The sequence below is a fragment of the Mytilus californianus genome, unplaced genomic scaffold (genome assembly GCF_021869535.1).
Source record: "Mytilus californianus isolate M0D057914Y unplaced genomic scaffold, xbMytCali1.0.p SCAF_1, whole genome shotgun sequence".
In the NCBI taxonomy this organism is placed as follows: domain Eukaryota; kingdom Metazoa; phylum Mollusca; class Bivalvia; order Mytilida; family Mytilidae; genus Mytilus; species Mytilus californianus.
In genome coordinates, this window is record NW_026262581.1 from 24134433 (window position 1) to 24154350 (window position 19918).

Sequence of the window (19918 nt, forward strand, 5' to 3'; positions counted from 1 at the left end):
CAATCCTCGGGTTATCCGCTTCTATCCAATAGATAACAACGGAATCGGCCGAATATAGACGAGTATATGGAAAACAATTAGTTCGTGCTACATGTATTACGTGTATATCAATATGTATTTTTTATATAATTTCACGATCAACACCAAAACATTTGATTAAAACAGATTTTATCTGAAAAACACTTTATTACATTTTATTTGTTACAATGTACAATCTAATGTATGATTAATTGTGACTAAAATAGTTTTGTTGTGAAAACAACTAAACGGTTTAGCTTTCGTAAAAGAAAGCAATAAAAAAACGAATTTATCACATATGGATAACGTTTATTATAAATTTCCTGAAATATCCAGGATCTAACACTACAGTGCAACCTCAAGAAAAATCATTTCTCCATTGTAAGGAAAATTGTACATTTTTATCTCTCTTATCCATTAATGTCTTTGACTATGAAATACACAAAATATAAATTGCATGATGTGTTAAATGAAATGTGGATATAAAATCGTTCAAATTGCATAAGAGTTAAAATTGAATAGAACAAATTCAACATTGCTTAAGCATTTAAAATATCTATTTGTGAAAATCGGATTATAACAATACTCCTTGTATTTAATTTCCTTTTTCGCAACACAGGAATAATACATTCAATTGATTAAATGGATGAATTTCCAATATTGTAACAACTTTCAAGAGGAAAAACTGTCGAGATCAATTTAATTTTCATTACAAAAAGAGATATTGGCCAATTTCTCCTGTTTTTGTTTCACACACATGGTCACCATTTAAAAGTTGTCAAATCATACCTGAAATTGAATTTTAAAGAGTCTATATAATACATGTATATTTCAGAAGTTATTCGACAATTCTAATTTTTTCCAAAATTTTATACGACGTTACATTTTGCTGTTAACTGCATTTTGATATGAATGTGCAAGTTTTACATTTGTTTTGTCAAATATTGCATCGAAGGGCGCCACTAAGCAAAATGAATCAATTTGTATTTAAAAGACTACACTTCCAAACAAAGTTTTGGTTTTGGTGAAGGGTTTCCTTCTCATACATAGCCAGACATGATATGAATACTCAAAATTGGGAAAAGTCTGTCAAAATTGCAGTTTTGGGCTTAATCAGGCGTTGATAATTTGGTACTCTGATAAGAAGTACACACATGAATGCTATAATAATATAATTTTTTTCAAAGATTGAAAAAACTTTTTGAAAATGTCCATGGTGTGAAATAAATTCAGGGGGAAATATCCCTACCATTTTGTTCTATCAGAAGATAGAATTGTAAAAATCAACAGTACTCGAACATACCAATACCCTCTCATTCGATTTGCCACCTTCAGTCAATTCAACTACAATTACATGATTCAATATTCAATCTGAACACATTTGCAGAGGTGTGAAAAAAAATATGCGAATACAACTTCATTCTATACATACATTGTTTATATATTTGATTCTAATATAAGTAACAATATATGGACCAAATTAAAAATGCAGCTACACATAATATATAGCAGAAGTTGTAAAGGGTTTGCGATATCTATACAGATTTTTGAAAGGAACATTGAACGGAACTCAGAACATTTTACCCTCTCATTCGAGTTGCCACCATCAGCCAATTCAACTACAATCACATGATTCAATATTCAATCTGAACATATTTGCAGAGATGTAAAATAAAATGCGGATGCAACTTCAATCTATACATATGTAATAGGAATGGATTATTTCCCTTTTCTTTACTTAATTATTTCAGGCTGATAATTGATTTGCTTGATAATATTTCATTTACATTTGATTTATTCTATTTAGTATTCATATATTGAGCAAGACTGAAATTTGGGTTCCTTTATTTATTTGGCGTTTGCGATAATTTTGCAATGTTTTTTATTTTTGCTTACCATTTTGAAAGAAGTTATTTAAATGAAATAATTAAAATATTTGAATATGAACTAATTGCCTAAATACAGGTTGCCTGTCTGAGTGCGATGCAAATTAAGACAAACTACGATAAGACGGGTTTGCCTGTCTGAATTTAAGCTCTATAGGCAAGCCTCGTGGCGTTAGGATGGCTAAGCTAACCTGGTTTCAGCATATATATTTGATTCTAATACAATTAACAATATGTGCGAAAAATTCAAAATGCAGCTACACATAGTTGTTTGAAAAGAAAATCAAGTGGGATTTCAGTTGTATCACTATCACATACTTTGCATACATTACAACGTTGAATTATATAATGACTGAAACTGTATCATCTTACAACACGCACGCGCAAACACTTCGTACATACGTTCTTCTATTAACCGGCACAACCACCGCATCCTCCACAACTACCACACGCTCCACCACAACCCCCACATCCCCCACAACCACCACACCCACCACAACCTCCACAAGCACCTGCCTCGCCTCCCGCCTCGGCGGCAACCTCAGCACCAGTATCACCGATGTCACCAGCAGACGCTTCACCAGGTGCTTCTAACGTGTTTTGTGCCTCAGTCATTGGTTCTGTTCCAAGCTCCTCTGCTATAGCATCTCCAAAATCGACACCCATTCCGTATCCAACCATTTCAGTATCGTCCTTTGATGAACACGGACCATTTCTGTTCCTCAGTTGAAGTTTCCTGATGAACTGATTGGTTGGTGCATCTACAGAATATCCTGCAGCGACTACTAGCCCTAGATCGCTGGAGGGAATGGATCGTATGAGTTTCATTCCTCTCATTGGCGTTGTGTTTTCTCCTAGTTTTTTCAGTTTCTTCCTTGGCTGACAGAGAACATGAAGCAGTGCAACACCAAACGCCATTGTAAGATTCTCAGCGACTTCTCCATTTTCAGAAGATATGGTGATGACGCCATTTTGAAGATCCACATTTGAATCGCCAAGGTTAAACTTAAATAGATTTTCCAAGTAAGGTAATGCTAAATGGTTCCAGTGTCCGCTCTTTATATGGAAGAATCGGATTGTCAATGTACCTGGACTTCCTTTAAGTCCTTTTTGAGCTGTAAAAGAGATGAGTGACTAGATTTTTTTAAGAAGAATCTATTGTTATAAGAGTAATATTTTCCTATTACCTTTTTGCTTTTATTGTCATCATTTGATCATTCATGCAGATACATTTCTCTTAATTTACTCTATGTGACGTTAACTATGAAATTATTTTAACTGCCTTTTTAGTTATCAGATAATAGTTATCTAAATTTAAATTTTCGTCACGACAAAATTTTTAAGCATTGCAATATAACAGTTAATATGGCTAGTATAAGTAGCTTGGATTTTTTTTCACAACCTTTTGCATAAACAAAGATTTTTCTCAGTTTCAATAGTTTTAAAACAGTACAAACTAACTTTCAGCATTACCTCTGGTTCCCGGCTTTCCTCTCCGGAACCCAGTCCACTGTCCAATCAGAATTCCCCAGTCACCCTCTTCTGTTTTTATCAACAAAGCACGTTGTCCCTGTTTAGAGTTCAGTGATGGACAAGATTTAGGGTCTGAAACCTATGAAATTGAAAAACAATATATTAAGTAAATATATGCTGATTAAAAGACATGTGAAAATGTGAAATTTCTTAATACATTGGTAATTCAAAATACATTTTCATTTTTTACAGATCTTAGTTATATATTATAGTCTATCAACTACATGTGTAGAAGAGGGACGAGAGATACCATAGGGACAGTCAAACTCATAGATCGAAAACAAACTGACAACGCCATGGCCAAAAATAAAAAGACAAACAGACAAATAATAGTACAGATGACATAACATAGAAAACTAAAGACTAAGCAACTCGAACCCCACCAAAAACTGGGGTGATCTCAGGTGCTCCGGAAGGGTTAGCAGATCCTGCTCCACATGTGGCACCCGTCGTGTTGCTTATGTTATTACAAATCCGGTAAATAGTCTAATTCGGTAAGTCACATTCGTGAAAAGGGAAGGGTATTGTAGTTACGACATAAGGAACATATCCGATATCATCTGTGAAACGGTTATTCAATAACGGTCAACCACCTCGTGATGGCGTCCGTAAAATGTACGAAGGGATGATTTCAACTTCACCATTTGGAACTCTTGGTTTAATAGCTTCCTTGTGAGCAGCAATCCTCTATCAAGGAAATGATAATAGGAAACACAAGCCCGGGAATATCGTATTAATTGGGAGATATATACTCCGTATGCAGGCGCTGCTGGAGTGTTGCTACATAGAAATGGAAAGTTCACAATTGGGAAGCTGAAATCATCTTTTTTGTCGTAAAGTTTTGTTTTCAACCGACCCTCATTGTCAATTTCTAGATGTAAGTCAAGATATTAGGCAGACTTATCTGTATCTGTAGTATCCTTTATCTCTAGTTCGATGGGATAGATTCGTTCAACATAGTCACCAAATTTTGTATTTTTTAGTGAGAGAACATCATCTATATAGCGGAACGTAGAGTTAAAGGATATTGCTAACTTCTTATCTTTCTTCCTAAGAAGTTCCTGTATGAAGTCAGCCTCATAATAATAAAGAAACAAGTCGGCAAGAAGAGGGGCACAATTGGTTCCCATTGGAATTCCGACAGTCTGTTGAAAAACACGTCCTCCAAACGTAACAAATATGTTGTCAATCAAGAAATCAAGCATCTTGATAATGTCAGTTTCAGAGAATTTTTTGTTTGAATCAGAGTGATTCTTTACAAAGTAGGATTTATCCCTCCCCAAGACAAGATACTTGTATCTACGTTCGCCATTCTTTTTAATGAAACAAAGTAATACCAACTCTTTCAATTTATCTTTTAGTTTGGAATGAGGAATACTTGTGTAAAGTGTAGAAAAGTCAAATGTTTTAATACTATTGCAAGATGAGAGAGTCTTAGATTGTATGTACTCTAAAAGATCTTTGGATTTTTTTAGTATCCACATCTGATTCACGCCACCTCTAGAATATGCAGTTTCACAATAACTTTGGAGCCCGGCTTTGATTTCTGATAAAATAGATGTTAATAATTTCGAAAGAGGTTTCGTGGAGCACTTGGAAGACCCAGCAATATACTGTTGTTTGTAAGGACACTTATGTAGTTAAGGTATCCAATACAGTGATGGAAGATCCAGTTCTTCATCTTTGGTTGAAATTCCAAAGGAATATAGAACAGACCTATGATTATCCAGGTTTGAAAAGTCTGTGACTTGCAATATCCGAAATGATAGCTGTAAGTTTGTATTGGTTTGAATGAGGGTTTGTAACAGTGGTTTCCAAACATAAATTGAACAGAGAATGAAGTTTTGAAAGGGGTAATGAATACAGTTTCGTGCGAATGTGATGAATACCTAATGGCTTTTGTATAAATGGCAGCAAGTCATTAATAGAGACATCATGCAAAGTAGGTGATGTATAATGACGATGACCATGACTGCGTCTACGTCGAGGAGTAGATGTTCTATGTCAGTCATGACCTATGTTAATGTCATAATTAAATTTGTTTAACTATAGATCCATATATGAGGTCTAAATGGGGTTTACAGTATAGAGAATAATAGGCCAATACTTCAAAATAATAGGCAAAAAAATAAAGAATAGATAAACATGGGCCAAAAAAATGAGAGAATGGGGAACAATGGGGTGCTAAATTATAAGGAATAGAGAATAAAGGACAAAAATATAAAGAATAGAGAATAATGTGCAAAAATATAATGAATAGAGAAAAATTACATAAAACATTAAAGAATACAGAAATGAAGGACCCCCCCCCCCCCCTTTCCACACAGACCCTCATATATCTTGAACACATGATTTCTTCACAAGATAAATGAAAGTTACAGTATATTCCACAATCGATACAAATATTGGTTAAAAGGAATTGATTGTCGAAATGCGCATCTGGTGCAGTAAAATTGTTAACTTAAATGTTATTATTCTGAATTTATACATGTGATATCCTTATGATTTGTTTACATATATCCTGTATATTGTATTGTAATCTTAATGTAAACTCTCACTTTTCTGTCAGATAATACATATTGGGAGAGAAGCCAACAAGTCTATATCCTCCAGACAAAAATGTTCTCTTTTTCACAAACTGGTTCAGTAGCATTAACTAAGATACTCAATAAACAAAACAAAGTCGTTAACTTTTAGGTTTATGAAACGAATCAAATCTTAACAACAGTTACATATCAGATTTAAAGTGCTGAAAAGAACTAGAAACCATTAATTAAGATGACTAAAAACGATCTGGGGTTTATATGTCAATGAGACAACAACCCAACAGTAACATATCAGATTGAAAGTGCTGAAAAGTACTAGAGAGTAGGAATAAAGATTACTCAAATCTATATGGGATTTATATGTCAATGAGACAGTAACCCAACAGTAACATATCAAATTCAAAGTGCTGAAATGTACTAGAGACTATTAATTTAAATGACTAAAAACGATCTCAGGTTTATATTTCAATGAGACAGCAACCCAACAGTAACATATCAGATTCAAAGTGCTGAAAGGTACTAGAGAGTATTGATTAAGATGACCTAAAGAGATCTGGGGTTTATATGTCAATGAGATAGCAAACCAAGATTAACATATCAGATTCAAAGTGCTGAAAGGTACTAGAGACTATTAATTAAGATGACTTAAAGAGATATGGTGTTTATATGTCAATGAGACAGCATCCCAACAGTACAAAAAACCAAAAGGCTTCTACACGTCAGTATATGGTCTTCAACAAAAGACAGATGTCAATACAATATCTCAAGCTCTAGATCGCCAATCTTTACAAAACAGATAATATAAAAATCTACCATCCAATAAACTCCCCAAAATTAACACATTGAGATATATTACAAAAGACAGCCACTAACGAGAAACCTGACTAGGGCCAGCAAGGCACATGCATATTTAGCGTGGAAAACCTTTTTTCAAGAGTTTTTTTTTTTTTGCAAAGTTATAGGTGAATTGTTTCATCGTCAATAGTAAATTGTCGATTGTCGTTTTATTTTAACATTAGATTCATTAACTATAGATTATCAGGTTTTCTACTTACTGATATCGTAAAATATCAGCCGCGAGCCACAATGTGAATCTTTTTGGCGAGTGAACGAGCTTAAAAGTTTCAAGTCGTGTTGAGCGGCTGATACTTCACGATATTAACACATAAAAAAACGAAAATCTGTTTATTATTCTATTACTTGATTCCCCTCCCATAGACAGTTTTACGCTTGACGAAAGCAAGCTTGATTACGTTTCCTCACAAATTGTGACATCGCTGATACTAGTAACTTCTCCTCGTACATTGTGACGTCGCTGATAATGCCTGTTCACGTGCTGCAAGACTCAGGGCTAAAGACCTACCGACTGTTAAGATGAAAACTGCAAATATAAGATTTGTTTGTTTCATATTTAGCCTATTTTCTAGGATTGCATGAAATTTTCTTTGCGTCATGTTCATCGACCCCAATAGCCTTGCACTACTAAATGTAGAAATAGAACCACATGAAATTGTCTTTGCGTCATGTTCATCGACCCCAATAGCCTTTCACTACTAAATGTAGAAATAGAACCACCTGAAATTGTCTTTTCGTCATGTTCATCGAGCCCAATAGCCTTTCACTTCCAAATGTATAAATAGAACCACATGAAATTGTCTTTGCGTCATGTTCAACGACCCCAATAGCCTTTCACTACTAAATGTAGAAATAGAACCACATGAAATTGTCTTTGCGTCATGTTCAACGACCCCAATAGCCTTTCACTTCCAAATGTAGAATTAGAACCACATGAAATTGTCTTTGCGTCATGTTCATCGACCCCAATAGCCTTTCACTTCCAAATGTAGAATTAGAACCACATGAAATTGTCTTTGCGTCATTTTCATCGACCCAATAGCCTTTCACTTCCAAATGTAGAAATAGAACCACATGAAATTGTCTTTGCGTCATTTTCATCGACCCCAATAGCCTTTCACTTCCAAGTGTAGAAATAGTACCACCCTGCTGCAAAATCTAGGCCTGGATCATTACTCTATGCAAATATCTTTTAACATTAAATATTCTATAATGTGATAACTGTTCAGATCTTCTGCATGTGTATTAAATATAGTACCGTTACCAGTTTTAACAACTTACCTCAGTAGAACACGGTAACTGTTCTGGACCGATCAAATGTGCCACTGTTACCATTTTGTCATGGTAGAACACTTGTATCGCTGACATCAGTAACGGTATACTGTGTATTACTCGACAGGTAAACGTCATCTCTCCCATATGATTTACAAACCTGCAAATACAAAACACTGGTACATGTTTACGTGATTGGGCTCTCCTTTTTTTATCTCCCCTAGTGACTTTAATAATATTTCAATAAATTTTGTGTAAAAAAGAAAATTTGGTAGTAATTGATTTCAAGGAGCATAGATTAACTTCATTTAACTTTTATCGAAGTATATTAAGTAAACTTTACTAGTAGAAGTGACACATACGAAAATTGCCAAAAAAAAAAATATAAAAAAGGGAATGAAAAACTCATCTAAGATACCAGGCTTACAATTTGTGACGCCAAACGCGCGTTTCGTCTACACAAGACTCATCAGTGGCGCTCGAATCAAATCAGTTTGTCAAAATAAATCAAATACAAAGTTGAAAGCATAAAATCTGAAAAATTGTGCCAAATACAGATAAGGCTATCTATGCCTGGGGTAGAAAAACCTTAACGTTCCAAATAACTGAAAATTTTGCAAACCAAAAATTTACAGAAATTAACTGGATCATTGATATTTCATGTCAATACAGAAATTCTGATTACTAGGCTAGTGATACCACCGGGGACGAAGCGATGATACCATGCAGGCTTAATTAAAATGTGTGACGCTAGACGCGCGTTTCGTCTACATAATACTCATCAATGGCGCTCGAGTTAAATCAGTTGGAAGGCAAAATAAAATAAAGTTTGAAGAGCCTTTAGAACCAAAAATTCCAAAATGTTATGCAGATTGCTCAAAGATCGATGGATAAATGAGTGGCTGTTTAAAGTGCAGTGGCAAATTAAATGCATATTCAGGACGAGTACATGATAACATGATATGAATATAAACCCTGCTTTGTACAAGACCGACACGCTGAGCCCGGATCTTTAACGTGCTAGTTCACAAGTTAGGAGTCTGCTGGAAGACATGTTACCTTACCTAGACACATTATTCAGACTCTTACTCCTAAACGACGCGTGCTTAGCGGAGAAGCAGCAAATACCAATTTCCAAGTCTTTTGTTTAACCCAGCCAGGGTTCAAACCCACGATCTCCCGAACTCAAGGCGAGTACCCTATCACGAGACCACCGATGAGGTTAGGATACTAGCACGGAAACTGGAATGTAATTGTACCTAAAAGTATTTGAAATACGTTCTGTTCAAAACTAAATTTCGCCGTTGGTTCCAAACGTGCTGTTAAAATATTTAAGCAAGCACATGATTATGCGGTGAGTTTTAAATATTTTTTTGTGATATTTTGATATGGATCAGTGAACATTTGTTTATACTATAATCATAGATGTGATAGATACTTATCCCTACTTTTCTTGTTTTGGTTTTTTTTAAGGTTTTCTGATATTTTGTCAGTTGTTCAAATTTTAAAAAGTATCGAAAAAAATCATAGTTTTACATTAAATTAAACAAAAAATACTTCATAGACCAAGATAGATAAATAAAGGTAAAGAATGTGGGTACCTATTTATTGTCCAATGTTTCTGTTTATTTGTTACGCAATTATTCTTAATTTTAAATTAGTTTTCTTGTCAATGACCTCATTAGATTTTAATAATTAATTGTTATGGGTAATTATTGTCCATCAAAAGAATTAACAGTGCCATTTTCACTGCGCCAGATGCGCATTTCTTCATAAATTCATTATTTTATATTCATTAATATAGATACAACAGTCATGAATGTTCTACTATTTTAAATTTTAAATATACGACATGATAAATGAGGGTGTAGATTGGATTTACAGAATAGAGAATAAAGGGTCCAAACTACAGCAAAATAGACCATAAAAATAGAGAATAGAGACAAACATGCCAAAAATATAGAAAAAAATGTGCAAAATATTAAGTATTGAGAATAAATACCAAAATAAAAAAAAAAGAATAGAGAAAAATGGCCCAAAATATTAAAGAATACAGAAATGAAGACCACCCCATCCAAGCCCTCATAAGTACATGAGTAAAAATAGTAGATACATTGTAACTAACTTACTTGTGGGATGCAACTACACAGTTATTATCTTGTCCTGCTGGGAGCCTTGGCAACGGGATTGGTCCCCACAATTGTCGTATATTTTCAGGCATGATACAATACCTCCTATCAAAGTTTCCATTCTTTAAAAACAAGAAACACGGTCCGGGCTTATCATACACGTGAATATTCCCATTGAAATTCAATGTTATGTTCTTTTCTTCGTTTAGAACTAATGTTTCTGATAATTCAGTATCACATCCGGTATTTGATTCAGCTAAAGGAAGAACGTGAAACTTGGCCTCGGCAGTTTCAATGGTAGCACTAAAACACATGCGTTTTGGTTGATGAATAAGTTTGAATTTCAAATAGTTATAGTCTTTTGTGTCAAATTCAAACTCAATTCCCTTTTTCTTGTCCCAGTGACTAGGTAGACCTTTAAAATTCAGTATTACTGGGCCTTCTTTGTCATTGGAAACATATTGAACTTTTAACTTGTAACTTTTAATGATTTCAGGTAAGTTCTCAATTTGAATGTTATCTAGTTTAATGTTTGCTCTCTTTGTAGAAAACGACATTACATCACTTGAAGACAATCTATGCAGCTGTCCCATTGGAGGGTCTCCTCTGTACATCGCTCCGTTTCGGGAGAAACTTTCATTGTATGCTTCTTGCCAAAATTGCTTCGTTTTAGACTCAGCTCTCAGTAATCTAGATCCAGAACTTCTATCGTTGACTGAGTCATCATGATTGAACATTTTGCCTAAAATCCGTTCTGTGTCTTTTTTGTAAACTAAAGGATGAAGTTGATGTGTGTGCCAGATTAAATCATTATCGTAACAAGGAACAAAAAATAGTCCTTGATGTTGAACCTTCAAGAACAATAATTTCTTGTACCTCTTTACAGCTTGCCTTAAAAAGTATTTGTCATAATAATGCGGGAGGCTAACTTGATAATTAAACGCTGACTGTCGTATAGCTGCGGAGACAACATCATATGTCAACTTACTTTCCCACATATCAACACTGTCCCTCTCCTCCTCAGGAGATTCGTCCTCATTTTGATCGATATTTATCTCAAATGGAGTATCTGGGTATTTTGCTTCCCAAAGCTTTTTTGTAATTTCAAGATGTTTTTGTCTCTCTTTGTCCTTTACAATCACATGATTAACTGTTTTACCCACAAGATTTTTACAGTCCTTTTCGTAGCATATCGGTGATAGCATGTGACAATGCCAAATCCATTCTATATCTAAAGGGGCTGTTAAAACCTTTTCGTTGTGTTCCGCGGCCAGATCTAACCAAAGCTGTTCATATCGACGCAAAGCCCGACGTAAAAGCGGGACGTGAAATAAGTTTCTGTGTTTGTTGATGTTTTTAAGAAATTGTAAATGATTTAGGGCGCCCTCTATAATATCTACTCCAAAATGTATAGATTTGTAGCTGGCTACTGTTATTGTCTCCTCAGAGTCCATCTGTAATCAGAAAAAAAAAAACAAGTCAGATTGATATTTTAATTAATAATCTAGAAAGATTATGAGAGCAATAAATCGACAAAAGATAAATGTAGATATGTGATTGTCGATTTGTGAGCATAACGATGCATTTCAATACACTACAGGATAAACTTTTTTTTTCATCAAGATAGTTTTCACAGGGAAACTAATTTTTTTTCGTCAAGATAGCTGATTTCATGTTTACCTCCCGACGAAATTGATAAGAAAGGAAAGTAATTATTATATATATAGTATGTGATGTTATATTGTGGTTAAGAATAAGAATATATTGAAGAAAACGTATTCTTGATAAGTTACTATTTTGTTTCAGGAAATACTGATAATATTCACCACATAATTATTTTCTTTTTCTTTGACATCTTTGATCAACTTCAGGATATAAGCATCCATGCGAAGGAACATATCACAATTACCCAGAATTTAGCGTATCGAATGTAGATCTTAACCTTGAAAGAAGTGTTTGAAGTAGGACTATAACATTTTCATTTGAGCACTGGACCAAGTACAAAAGTTATTGTAATACGATAAAGCCATACAAAAGACACCAATTAAAGTATAATTAGTCCCATCAATTCGGCAGGAGAGGGATGATAATGAAACTGAATCAATTAATATTTCATAAACTAAATTATAGATAAAAAAAACTGACAAAGAAACTAGTGTTCTGAGACATGTAATAGCTGAAGATAACAATTAAATTATCGTTTACTTTAACATAATTTTTTTTCAAATATTGTAAGCTTGAATATCTCCTTTTCCTGCTTTTCAATGTTGGTTGTGGTTTTTCTCATTACTTTATTACAAAATAGGCATATTCTGTTGATAATAAACTTCAAATAGCTAAAATTGCTTTCATAAATTTTCGAAAGAAATAGATATTTTCTTTCAAAGCAAGATTGAATCTTTTAATTCCAAAAGATTATGTATCAACGTCTGCATTAACTTGTATAAGAGTTCTAATGTACTTATTTCTTGCATTAGAACTTATTGTAAAATCGATTTTCCCACTCGTCATATAAATAGATAAAGAATTATAAGGGCATTTTACTACTCTACAAACCTATATTAAATACATATAAAATAGATAAAATGCATAAAAATGTGTTACCTTGAAAAATCTGCGTCTCATCTTGAAATAATGATGGTGTATCTGACGAACTGAGGTTGAAACTTCTGTTTTGTCAATTAAGATGCGTGTATGAATTGTGTAATTGTTAACCCAATGAATTGCTTAAGTTCTGGTTAATTAGTGAAATGCCATGTACAGTTCTAGTATATATCTTCCATCTAAAACTATTAATACTTAGTTTATTTTCTATGTGGTTTGCATGTTTATGAAACTCCCAATTGATGACTGACAACAAGCTATTCCATTATTAATACTTAATTTCTATGATTTATTACTCTCGGTTTAGGATCAAACAGTTGATGCCTGGATTTCCAATGAAAGCGGAATCAAAATATGTGTTTATGTATTCAATTATGGATAATTATATTGCATCGTTAGATTGAATAAATATCGTTATATTCCAACTTTAGACAAAAAACTAATAGATCACCAGATAATTATAGATGTATATTTTTCTAAGTCAACGAAAAGTACATATGTACCATAAAAAAAGAAAACAACAATTTATAAATTCCATGCGTCGGATGCGCTTTTCTAGACTTACCTTCATCAGGAACGCGCATATTTGAAAGCCAAAAAAAAAAAGGCAGTACGAGTTACAACCATGTTTCCGTACCCGTTATAAAGAAGTTATACAAAATAAGGAGCTATATGGTTTGGATTCTAATGAGACAGCTGTCCACCAAAGAGCAAAAGGCAGGGATGTGAACAACTACAATACAGGTCACCGTGCGGGTTTCAACAATGAGCAAAACTATTATCGTACGTATAGTAAAGCAATAAAGGGTACCAGAACAAGGGCCTGATTTACGTTAAAACAATAAAAGTTAAAGCCATTATTCACGGCAGACATCTCCTAACGACAACCACTGGATAACAGGCTCAGCTGGGGACAGGCACATAAAGAATGTGGCTTGGTTAAACATGTTTGTGAGCGCTCAACCCTCCCTAACCTAGGCCAGATGATGACAATAACACTTTATAAAGGTGTATCCAAAGCGCTTCTCTGGATTTACCTTCATTAGAAATGCTTAAACCCAAAAATATCGAAAGCCAATGATGTATTTTCTTCTTGGAAGCGTGAAGAGCTATATGACCAATAAGGAAAAAAAGTTTTCCATTAGGAAAATCTGTTATAAATGAGACAAACAGAAAATCTTTCAAGTTGTCTGGTGTTTCCTTCAAAAACTGAAATATTACGTCATTATATACACTGTATAACTTCAAACCATCTGTTATAAGCTTAAGCGAATTTGCGTTTATCTTTGAAAAATTAATAACCACTAAACATTAAAGTTATTGAGAACAATGGATTTGCATTTGCGATTACTGCTTTAAGGATAGAGGTTTATTTTGAAATCATCGTGTACATCTCATTGCCTTCTCGTGCTGGTTTTGGCACGAGACTCACTGATTCAATTCCATATCGTTTGTAACGAATCATTATAGAAATGCCAACACGTGCTCTATCAGTTAAAAAGATAGTGAGATAATTTAGAAAAATGAAATGATTTAGAAATTTTTTGCAAGGTCTGAAGGTAATAAATTTCTGATTTTAAATTAATAATGACATAAGATGTGCAAAGGAATTAAATTGTATTATCAAAAATATTGAGATTAATGATAAAAGCATTTACAACTGGCATAGTCTAAAACATTGTCTGATCTTTTGATCTGATCGAACAGGAAGCTTATGAATATGATATATGGTATAATATATTATCAAATAATGCCAGACTTGAAGGAAACGGCTTTCTTATGCAGATGAAATATAAACCAATATAGTAAAGGGCACTTCCCCCCTTCATCCAATAGTCTTTGGTAGGCGATTGTCTCATTTGGAATACTAGTCAAACCAGTCATTTTCGCGGATACATTTTTCGCGTTTTGCTCTTTTCTAGCCGACATGGAGGCCATTTATTTTTCAAACTGTTAAAACGTTATGTATAGAAACTAGAGGCTATAAAGAGCCCGTGTCGCTCACCTAGGCATATGTGCATCTTCATCATTGTAGACTACTGTTTACAGTTTCTCTCTAACTTATTTGGTTTTTGCACAAAACACAAAAGAGGGTAAACAAAAATTGTCATTTAAGGGCAATCACTCCTATCTACTAACTTTTCAGGCAGAATGCTGATTTTTTTTTTTTTTATTATTTAAAGTTTCTATCTATCTTATATAGTTTTCAAGATAATAGGTAAAAAACGCGAAAAATTGGTAAGAATCGTCATTAAAGAACAATAACTTCAATAACCAGTCGACTGAAGAATTCGACCATAGACTTATTTGTAAATCTTGTCTTGCTGATCACATTTGCTGTTTAAAGTTTCTATCCATCTATTGTAATGTTTAAGATTTGAGGCAAAATGGCAAAAAAATGATAAAAATCGTCGTTAAAGGGAAATAACTCTAACAAGGACTCACCTAGGTCTATGTGCATCTTCAACAATGGACAATCTCCATCTTTGAAGACTAGAATAGAATTCATGACAAAAATCTCTTCTTTGCTGATCTACTCTTGCTAATCATTTTTGCTTAGATCTATTTTAGTTTCTATCTATCTTTATAATATAGTTTTTCAGAGATTAGTCAACAACGCAAAAAAATGATAAGAATCGTTATCAAATAGAACAACTATAATAAGGGGTCATCCGATGATTTAAACCATGTTGACTTATTTTTAGATCTTGTCTTGCTGATCATTTTTGCTAATTCAAGTTTCTATCTATCTAATATTCTTTTGAGATATTAGGCAAAAACGCAAAAAAAAAGTAAATATCGTCATTAAAGGGCAATAACTCCAATAAGGGGTCATCAGACGATTTCAACCATTTGATTTATTTGAAGATCTTGTCTTATTGATAAGTTTTGCTGTTTAAAGTTTCTCTCTATTTATTATAGTTTTCAAGATAATAGGCAAAAATGGAAAAAAAAAGTAGTAAACATTTGTCATTTTAGGGCAATAACTCCTATAAAAAGTCGTCTGACAGTTTTGACGTAAATATACAATATTCTGAACAATTCTACCTGTCAGATTTTTTCTATCTATAGCTGTTTTCAAAATAATAGACAAAACTTACATGCTGCCCCTATATTCTATTTTTAGCTATGTCGGCCATCTTGGTTGGCAGCAGGGGTCATCAGAAACATTTCATATTTTAAACTAGATACCCCAATGATGATTGTGGCCAAGTTTGGTTAAATTTTGCTCAATAGTTTCAGAGGAGATGATCTTTGTAAAAGTTAACAGACGACGGACGATGACGACGACGGCAGACGACGGACGCCAAGTGATGGGAAAAAGTTCACGTAAACTTGAATCGTGCGAAACATTATACAAACAAGACCTACACCTGTTTATAAGTAAAAAATAGCAATGAAGGTAAACATACGACGAACAAAACCAAGTAAGAACTTTAGATTCCTGTTTCTAAACAGGTAGAGGACAGTTGGGTATGTAATACGTTAATGAGACACTAAACCTAAAATCGAATATACACAGAACAACATCCAGATTTGGCGCGGCTTTGCACGTATAGTAAAATTAACACATTTAAATTTTGCGTGTTTTTTTCATTTTGAAAAATAACTATCTATTCTAGTTCAGTATAATAATACAAATAAATTCCTTCGTAAAAAGTTACATCTAAAAAATATTAAAATTTGAAAAGGTTATTTCCCTCCGGGAAAATAACCTTTCCACGATTTAATGATTTGGGATATTAAAAACTTTTTGATGAAGGCAATAATTGTATAATATTTAAAGAACAGGAAGCAAGATCAAAGTAATAAATGTACTTATATACAAAAAAGTCCTCTTAAACGCTAACACCGACCGTTGTATTTTTCTAATATATATCATAAAACAAATGTCACGAACAGTACATAATAAAATACGATCGTGTGCAATGCCCAAAGTAAACATGTGCTCAGAACGTCAATAGTGAAAAAAAACATTTGATACAGTTTTTCTAACGAACATTGAGTTTATATCAACAGGCTAAGTCGTCCTGAACATGCATGAAATATTTGCAACTGGACCTTAAGGAATTAACAATCAATCAACAAGCTAAGTACTTTGAGCATGCTTTCAGTTGCTGCAGGCATTTTTATACGGTATTCTATAGGTTACTTTTTGTTTGTGTACTTGTGTTTGTTATCTGTTGTACTGTTCATTAAAATTAAATGCTTTTCCTGTACGGATTTTTATTGTGTGTTTTTGTATGCACCTTTTGCTAGTTAATTGATCAAGAATAAAGGGTCGAGATCTAAAAAGGTCCGAAGTCAGGAACCTCATCAGTGCAGTTTTCTTATGTCATATATTAATGTTTTGTTTTTGTTGTTTTGTTATTTTTGTTTTTGTTGTTTTTTTTTTTTGTTTGTTGTTTTTAATGTTATTTGGAGAATCTGGAGTTGATGTCAGATCTTGATAGATTTTGCTTAATTTTGTCATATTTTTTTCTACTCGGGATGATTGAGAGCTTGACGTATTGCATACACGTGATTGCATAAAACATTTCTATATCTACATTGTAGTTATGTTGCCCTCTAGATGTCTTATACCCGGTATACACAAAATATATACAATGTAAAACCTGGGAACAGTATATCTAACATATATGTTCCTGGTAAAACATATATGAAAAAAATTGTATATGCATAATATATATGAATTAAATATGAATAGAATTGGCATTTGTTGGGATATGTATACTTTGCATTGACTGAAGGAATTGCATATCGAGGATTTCCTTTCGACTGGTACCCCTGGTTTTTAATTGTTTATATTTACGAAATACAAGAAAGAAGGCCACACGGTATCGATTCCCATGCTTACGAAACGTGCTCTTTCGATAACCTTCATCAGATACGATCGAGACTAAATGTTTGGGAGGATAAAATATGAAATACTTGAGGGGACACAAACAAAAAAAAAGGAAACGGACATTGACATCCAATCCCGTACAAGATTAACTTTGCCATTGAGAAAAGAAAACTTAGTACCCAAGTATAATAACAAAATTTATGATATATATCGTTAAAAATTATGTCAGTACCGGATCGAACTCTAGTTACTTGGTTGATTATACCCTCGAAGACTAGTAGTGTATAAAACTAAGAAGATGTGGTATGATTGCCAATGAAACAACTCTCCATCAGAGACCAAATGACCCAGAAGTTTACAACTATAGGTCACCGTACGCCCTTCAACAATGAGCAAAACCCATACCGCATAGTCAGCTATAAAAGGCCCCGAAATGATAAATGTACCACAATTCAAACGAGAAAAGTAACGGCCTGATTTATATACAGAACAATGAACGAAAAACAAATATTATAAACAGCAACAAACGACAACCACTGAATTACAGGCTCCTGCCTTAGGACAGGCACATAAAGAATGTGGCAGGGTTAAACTAGTTTGTTGGCGCCAAACCCTCCCCATAACCTGGGAAAGTCTAATAGAAACGGTTCCGACTCATTGGTAATTGGCAAAAACGTGTATTAGTAATCTCCGTGACATACTCCCACCCCAACCTTAAATCTAACCTTCCATCTCTGAAATCAAGTACCAACTATAAAAAAATCAATCTTTAAATAGTAGAATGTAAATTGAGCTTATCAACAAATACCTAAAAGGAGATTTTATTTAAACGAAAGATACCCGAAGTAGAAATGGGTTTCTTTATGGTACCAGGACATGTGTCCTAATAAGCAACAAATATACGCAGCCACGTTTTCATGGTCTTTCAGGTGAAGTTAATGCATGTAAGCTCAATGACCTTTTGAAACAATAGATAGTAAAGATCATTCAACCTCAGTTATACTATAAATGGAAAAGAAGGGATGTGTTTTTAATGATTCATGGCACAAAATTACACCCACTCTACAATTATACCCCAAAGCAAAGAAACTGCGCACTTTTATTGATGACTTTCGTTGCAGAGTCAAATATAGAGGCCTTCGACATGGATATTGTTGTGAGTGTATACGAATGGTTAAAAATTTTGATTTAAAAAATTGGCAGACTTAACCTAGAAGAAACAATTTAGAGTAAGATAATATAGTTTATGGATACCTTAGGTAATACCATCAGGAAATGTAAAATATCATGGTTCGTATCGAAGGGAGAATGATGATTTGTTCATACATTTCAACCTCTGAATAAATTTCAAATATCCCAAAGAAATACACAAGAGTATAATAATCATTCATGTCTACAACATTTTTCTTTTAACTTCTATATTAATCAATTTTACTTGAATTCAGACATGCATTTTGATTAATTTAAAATTGGTTAAAGGGATCGGAGTCATATGGATTGGATGGAATATTTATTAATTGTCGGCATGTTCGAAATATATCTTTATACAATACACATGATACTGTGATTTTGCAAGATAAGAACGTAATGTGTGAATACAGCAACCAGAAATTTCTTATATTGCTGTTGAATGGTATTTAGAATTCAATCGCCATGAAATATTTGATGGCTCCATCAAGATAAGAAATTGTGTATTGGTTTAATGATACATCATATTTTGAGATTTCAATACCTTTTGTACGTAATAAAGCGATATTTACAACAATCAACTCTTTTATACAAATGTCTTAAATAAACTGAGGTAGAAAAGCAAAGGATACTTACATTTATATATACATTGTTTTAATATCCTAAAAAAACTACACGCCGCATCTATTCCTCTAAAGAATTCTGCAAGTTAAATTAAGTAAACACTTGAGCTTATTTTCTGCTAAAAATAACTGAACCGGTTGATGATGTACAAAATCAGCTGCTGAATGGGGGGAAATATTGCCAAAGTTTCCAATAATGTCATTTTATTGATCCTCACACGGAACTACTCATAAAATTATTGAATGAACATCTCCCGAATGATTGATTTGAATGTGGGAGATATTAAGTACATTTATGTTGATCATAGTAAGATTAAATGATGGAATAATGGATTTATGGAATATCGTAACAGTTTCAGTAAAAAAGAAAAATGGGGACCGTTTTAATTCAGTGGATGCAAGCGAGAAAAGGGATACA

General features: G+C 33.5%; 1 protein-coding gene across 1 annotated transcript; it reads right to left on the reverse strand.

Annotated features, from left to right (window-relative positions):
- Nucleotides 1-237: 237 nt before the first annotated feature.
- LOC127717570 (uncharacterized) lies at nucleotides 238-19611 on the reverse strand. The gene is made up of 5 exons (XM_052223262.1): nucleotides 19514-19611; nucleotides 10240-11693; nucleotides 8120-8270; nucleotides 3378-3516; nucleotides 238-3019 (listed from the first exon to the last, which is right to left on the reverse strand). Exons 2-5 carry the CDS (start codon nucleotides 11691-11693, stop codon nucleotides 2316-2318), a joined length of 2448 nt encoding a protein of 815 aa, XP_052079222.1. The 5' UTR covers nucleotides 19514-19611; the 3' UTR covers nucleotides 238-2315.
- Nucleotides 19612-19918: the final 307 nt, after the last annotated feature.

Coding starts and splice junctions, on each gene's coding strand:
- LOC127717570 (XM_052223262.1), bottom strand. CDS start 11,693: ATGGACTCTGAGGAGACAATAACAGTAGCCAGCTACAAATCTATACAT. Junction 8,271..10,239: donor TGTGTAGTTGCATCCCACAA/GTAAGTTAGTTA, acceptor TTGTATTTGCAG/GTTTGTAAATCATATGGGAG. Junction 3,020..3,377: donor AGGAAAGCCGGGAACCAGAG/GTAATGCTGAAA, acceptor TCTCTTTTACAG/CTCAAAAAGGACTTAAAGGA.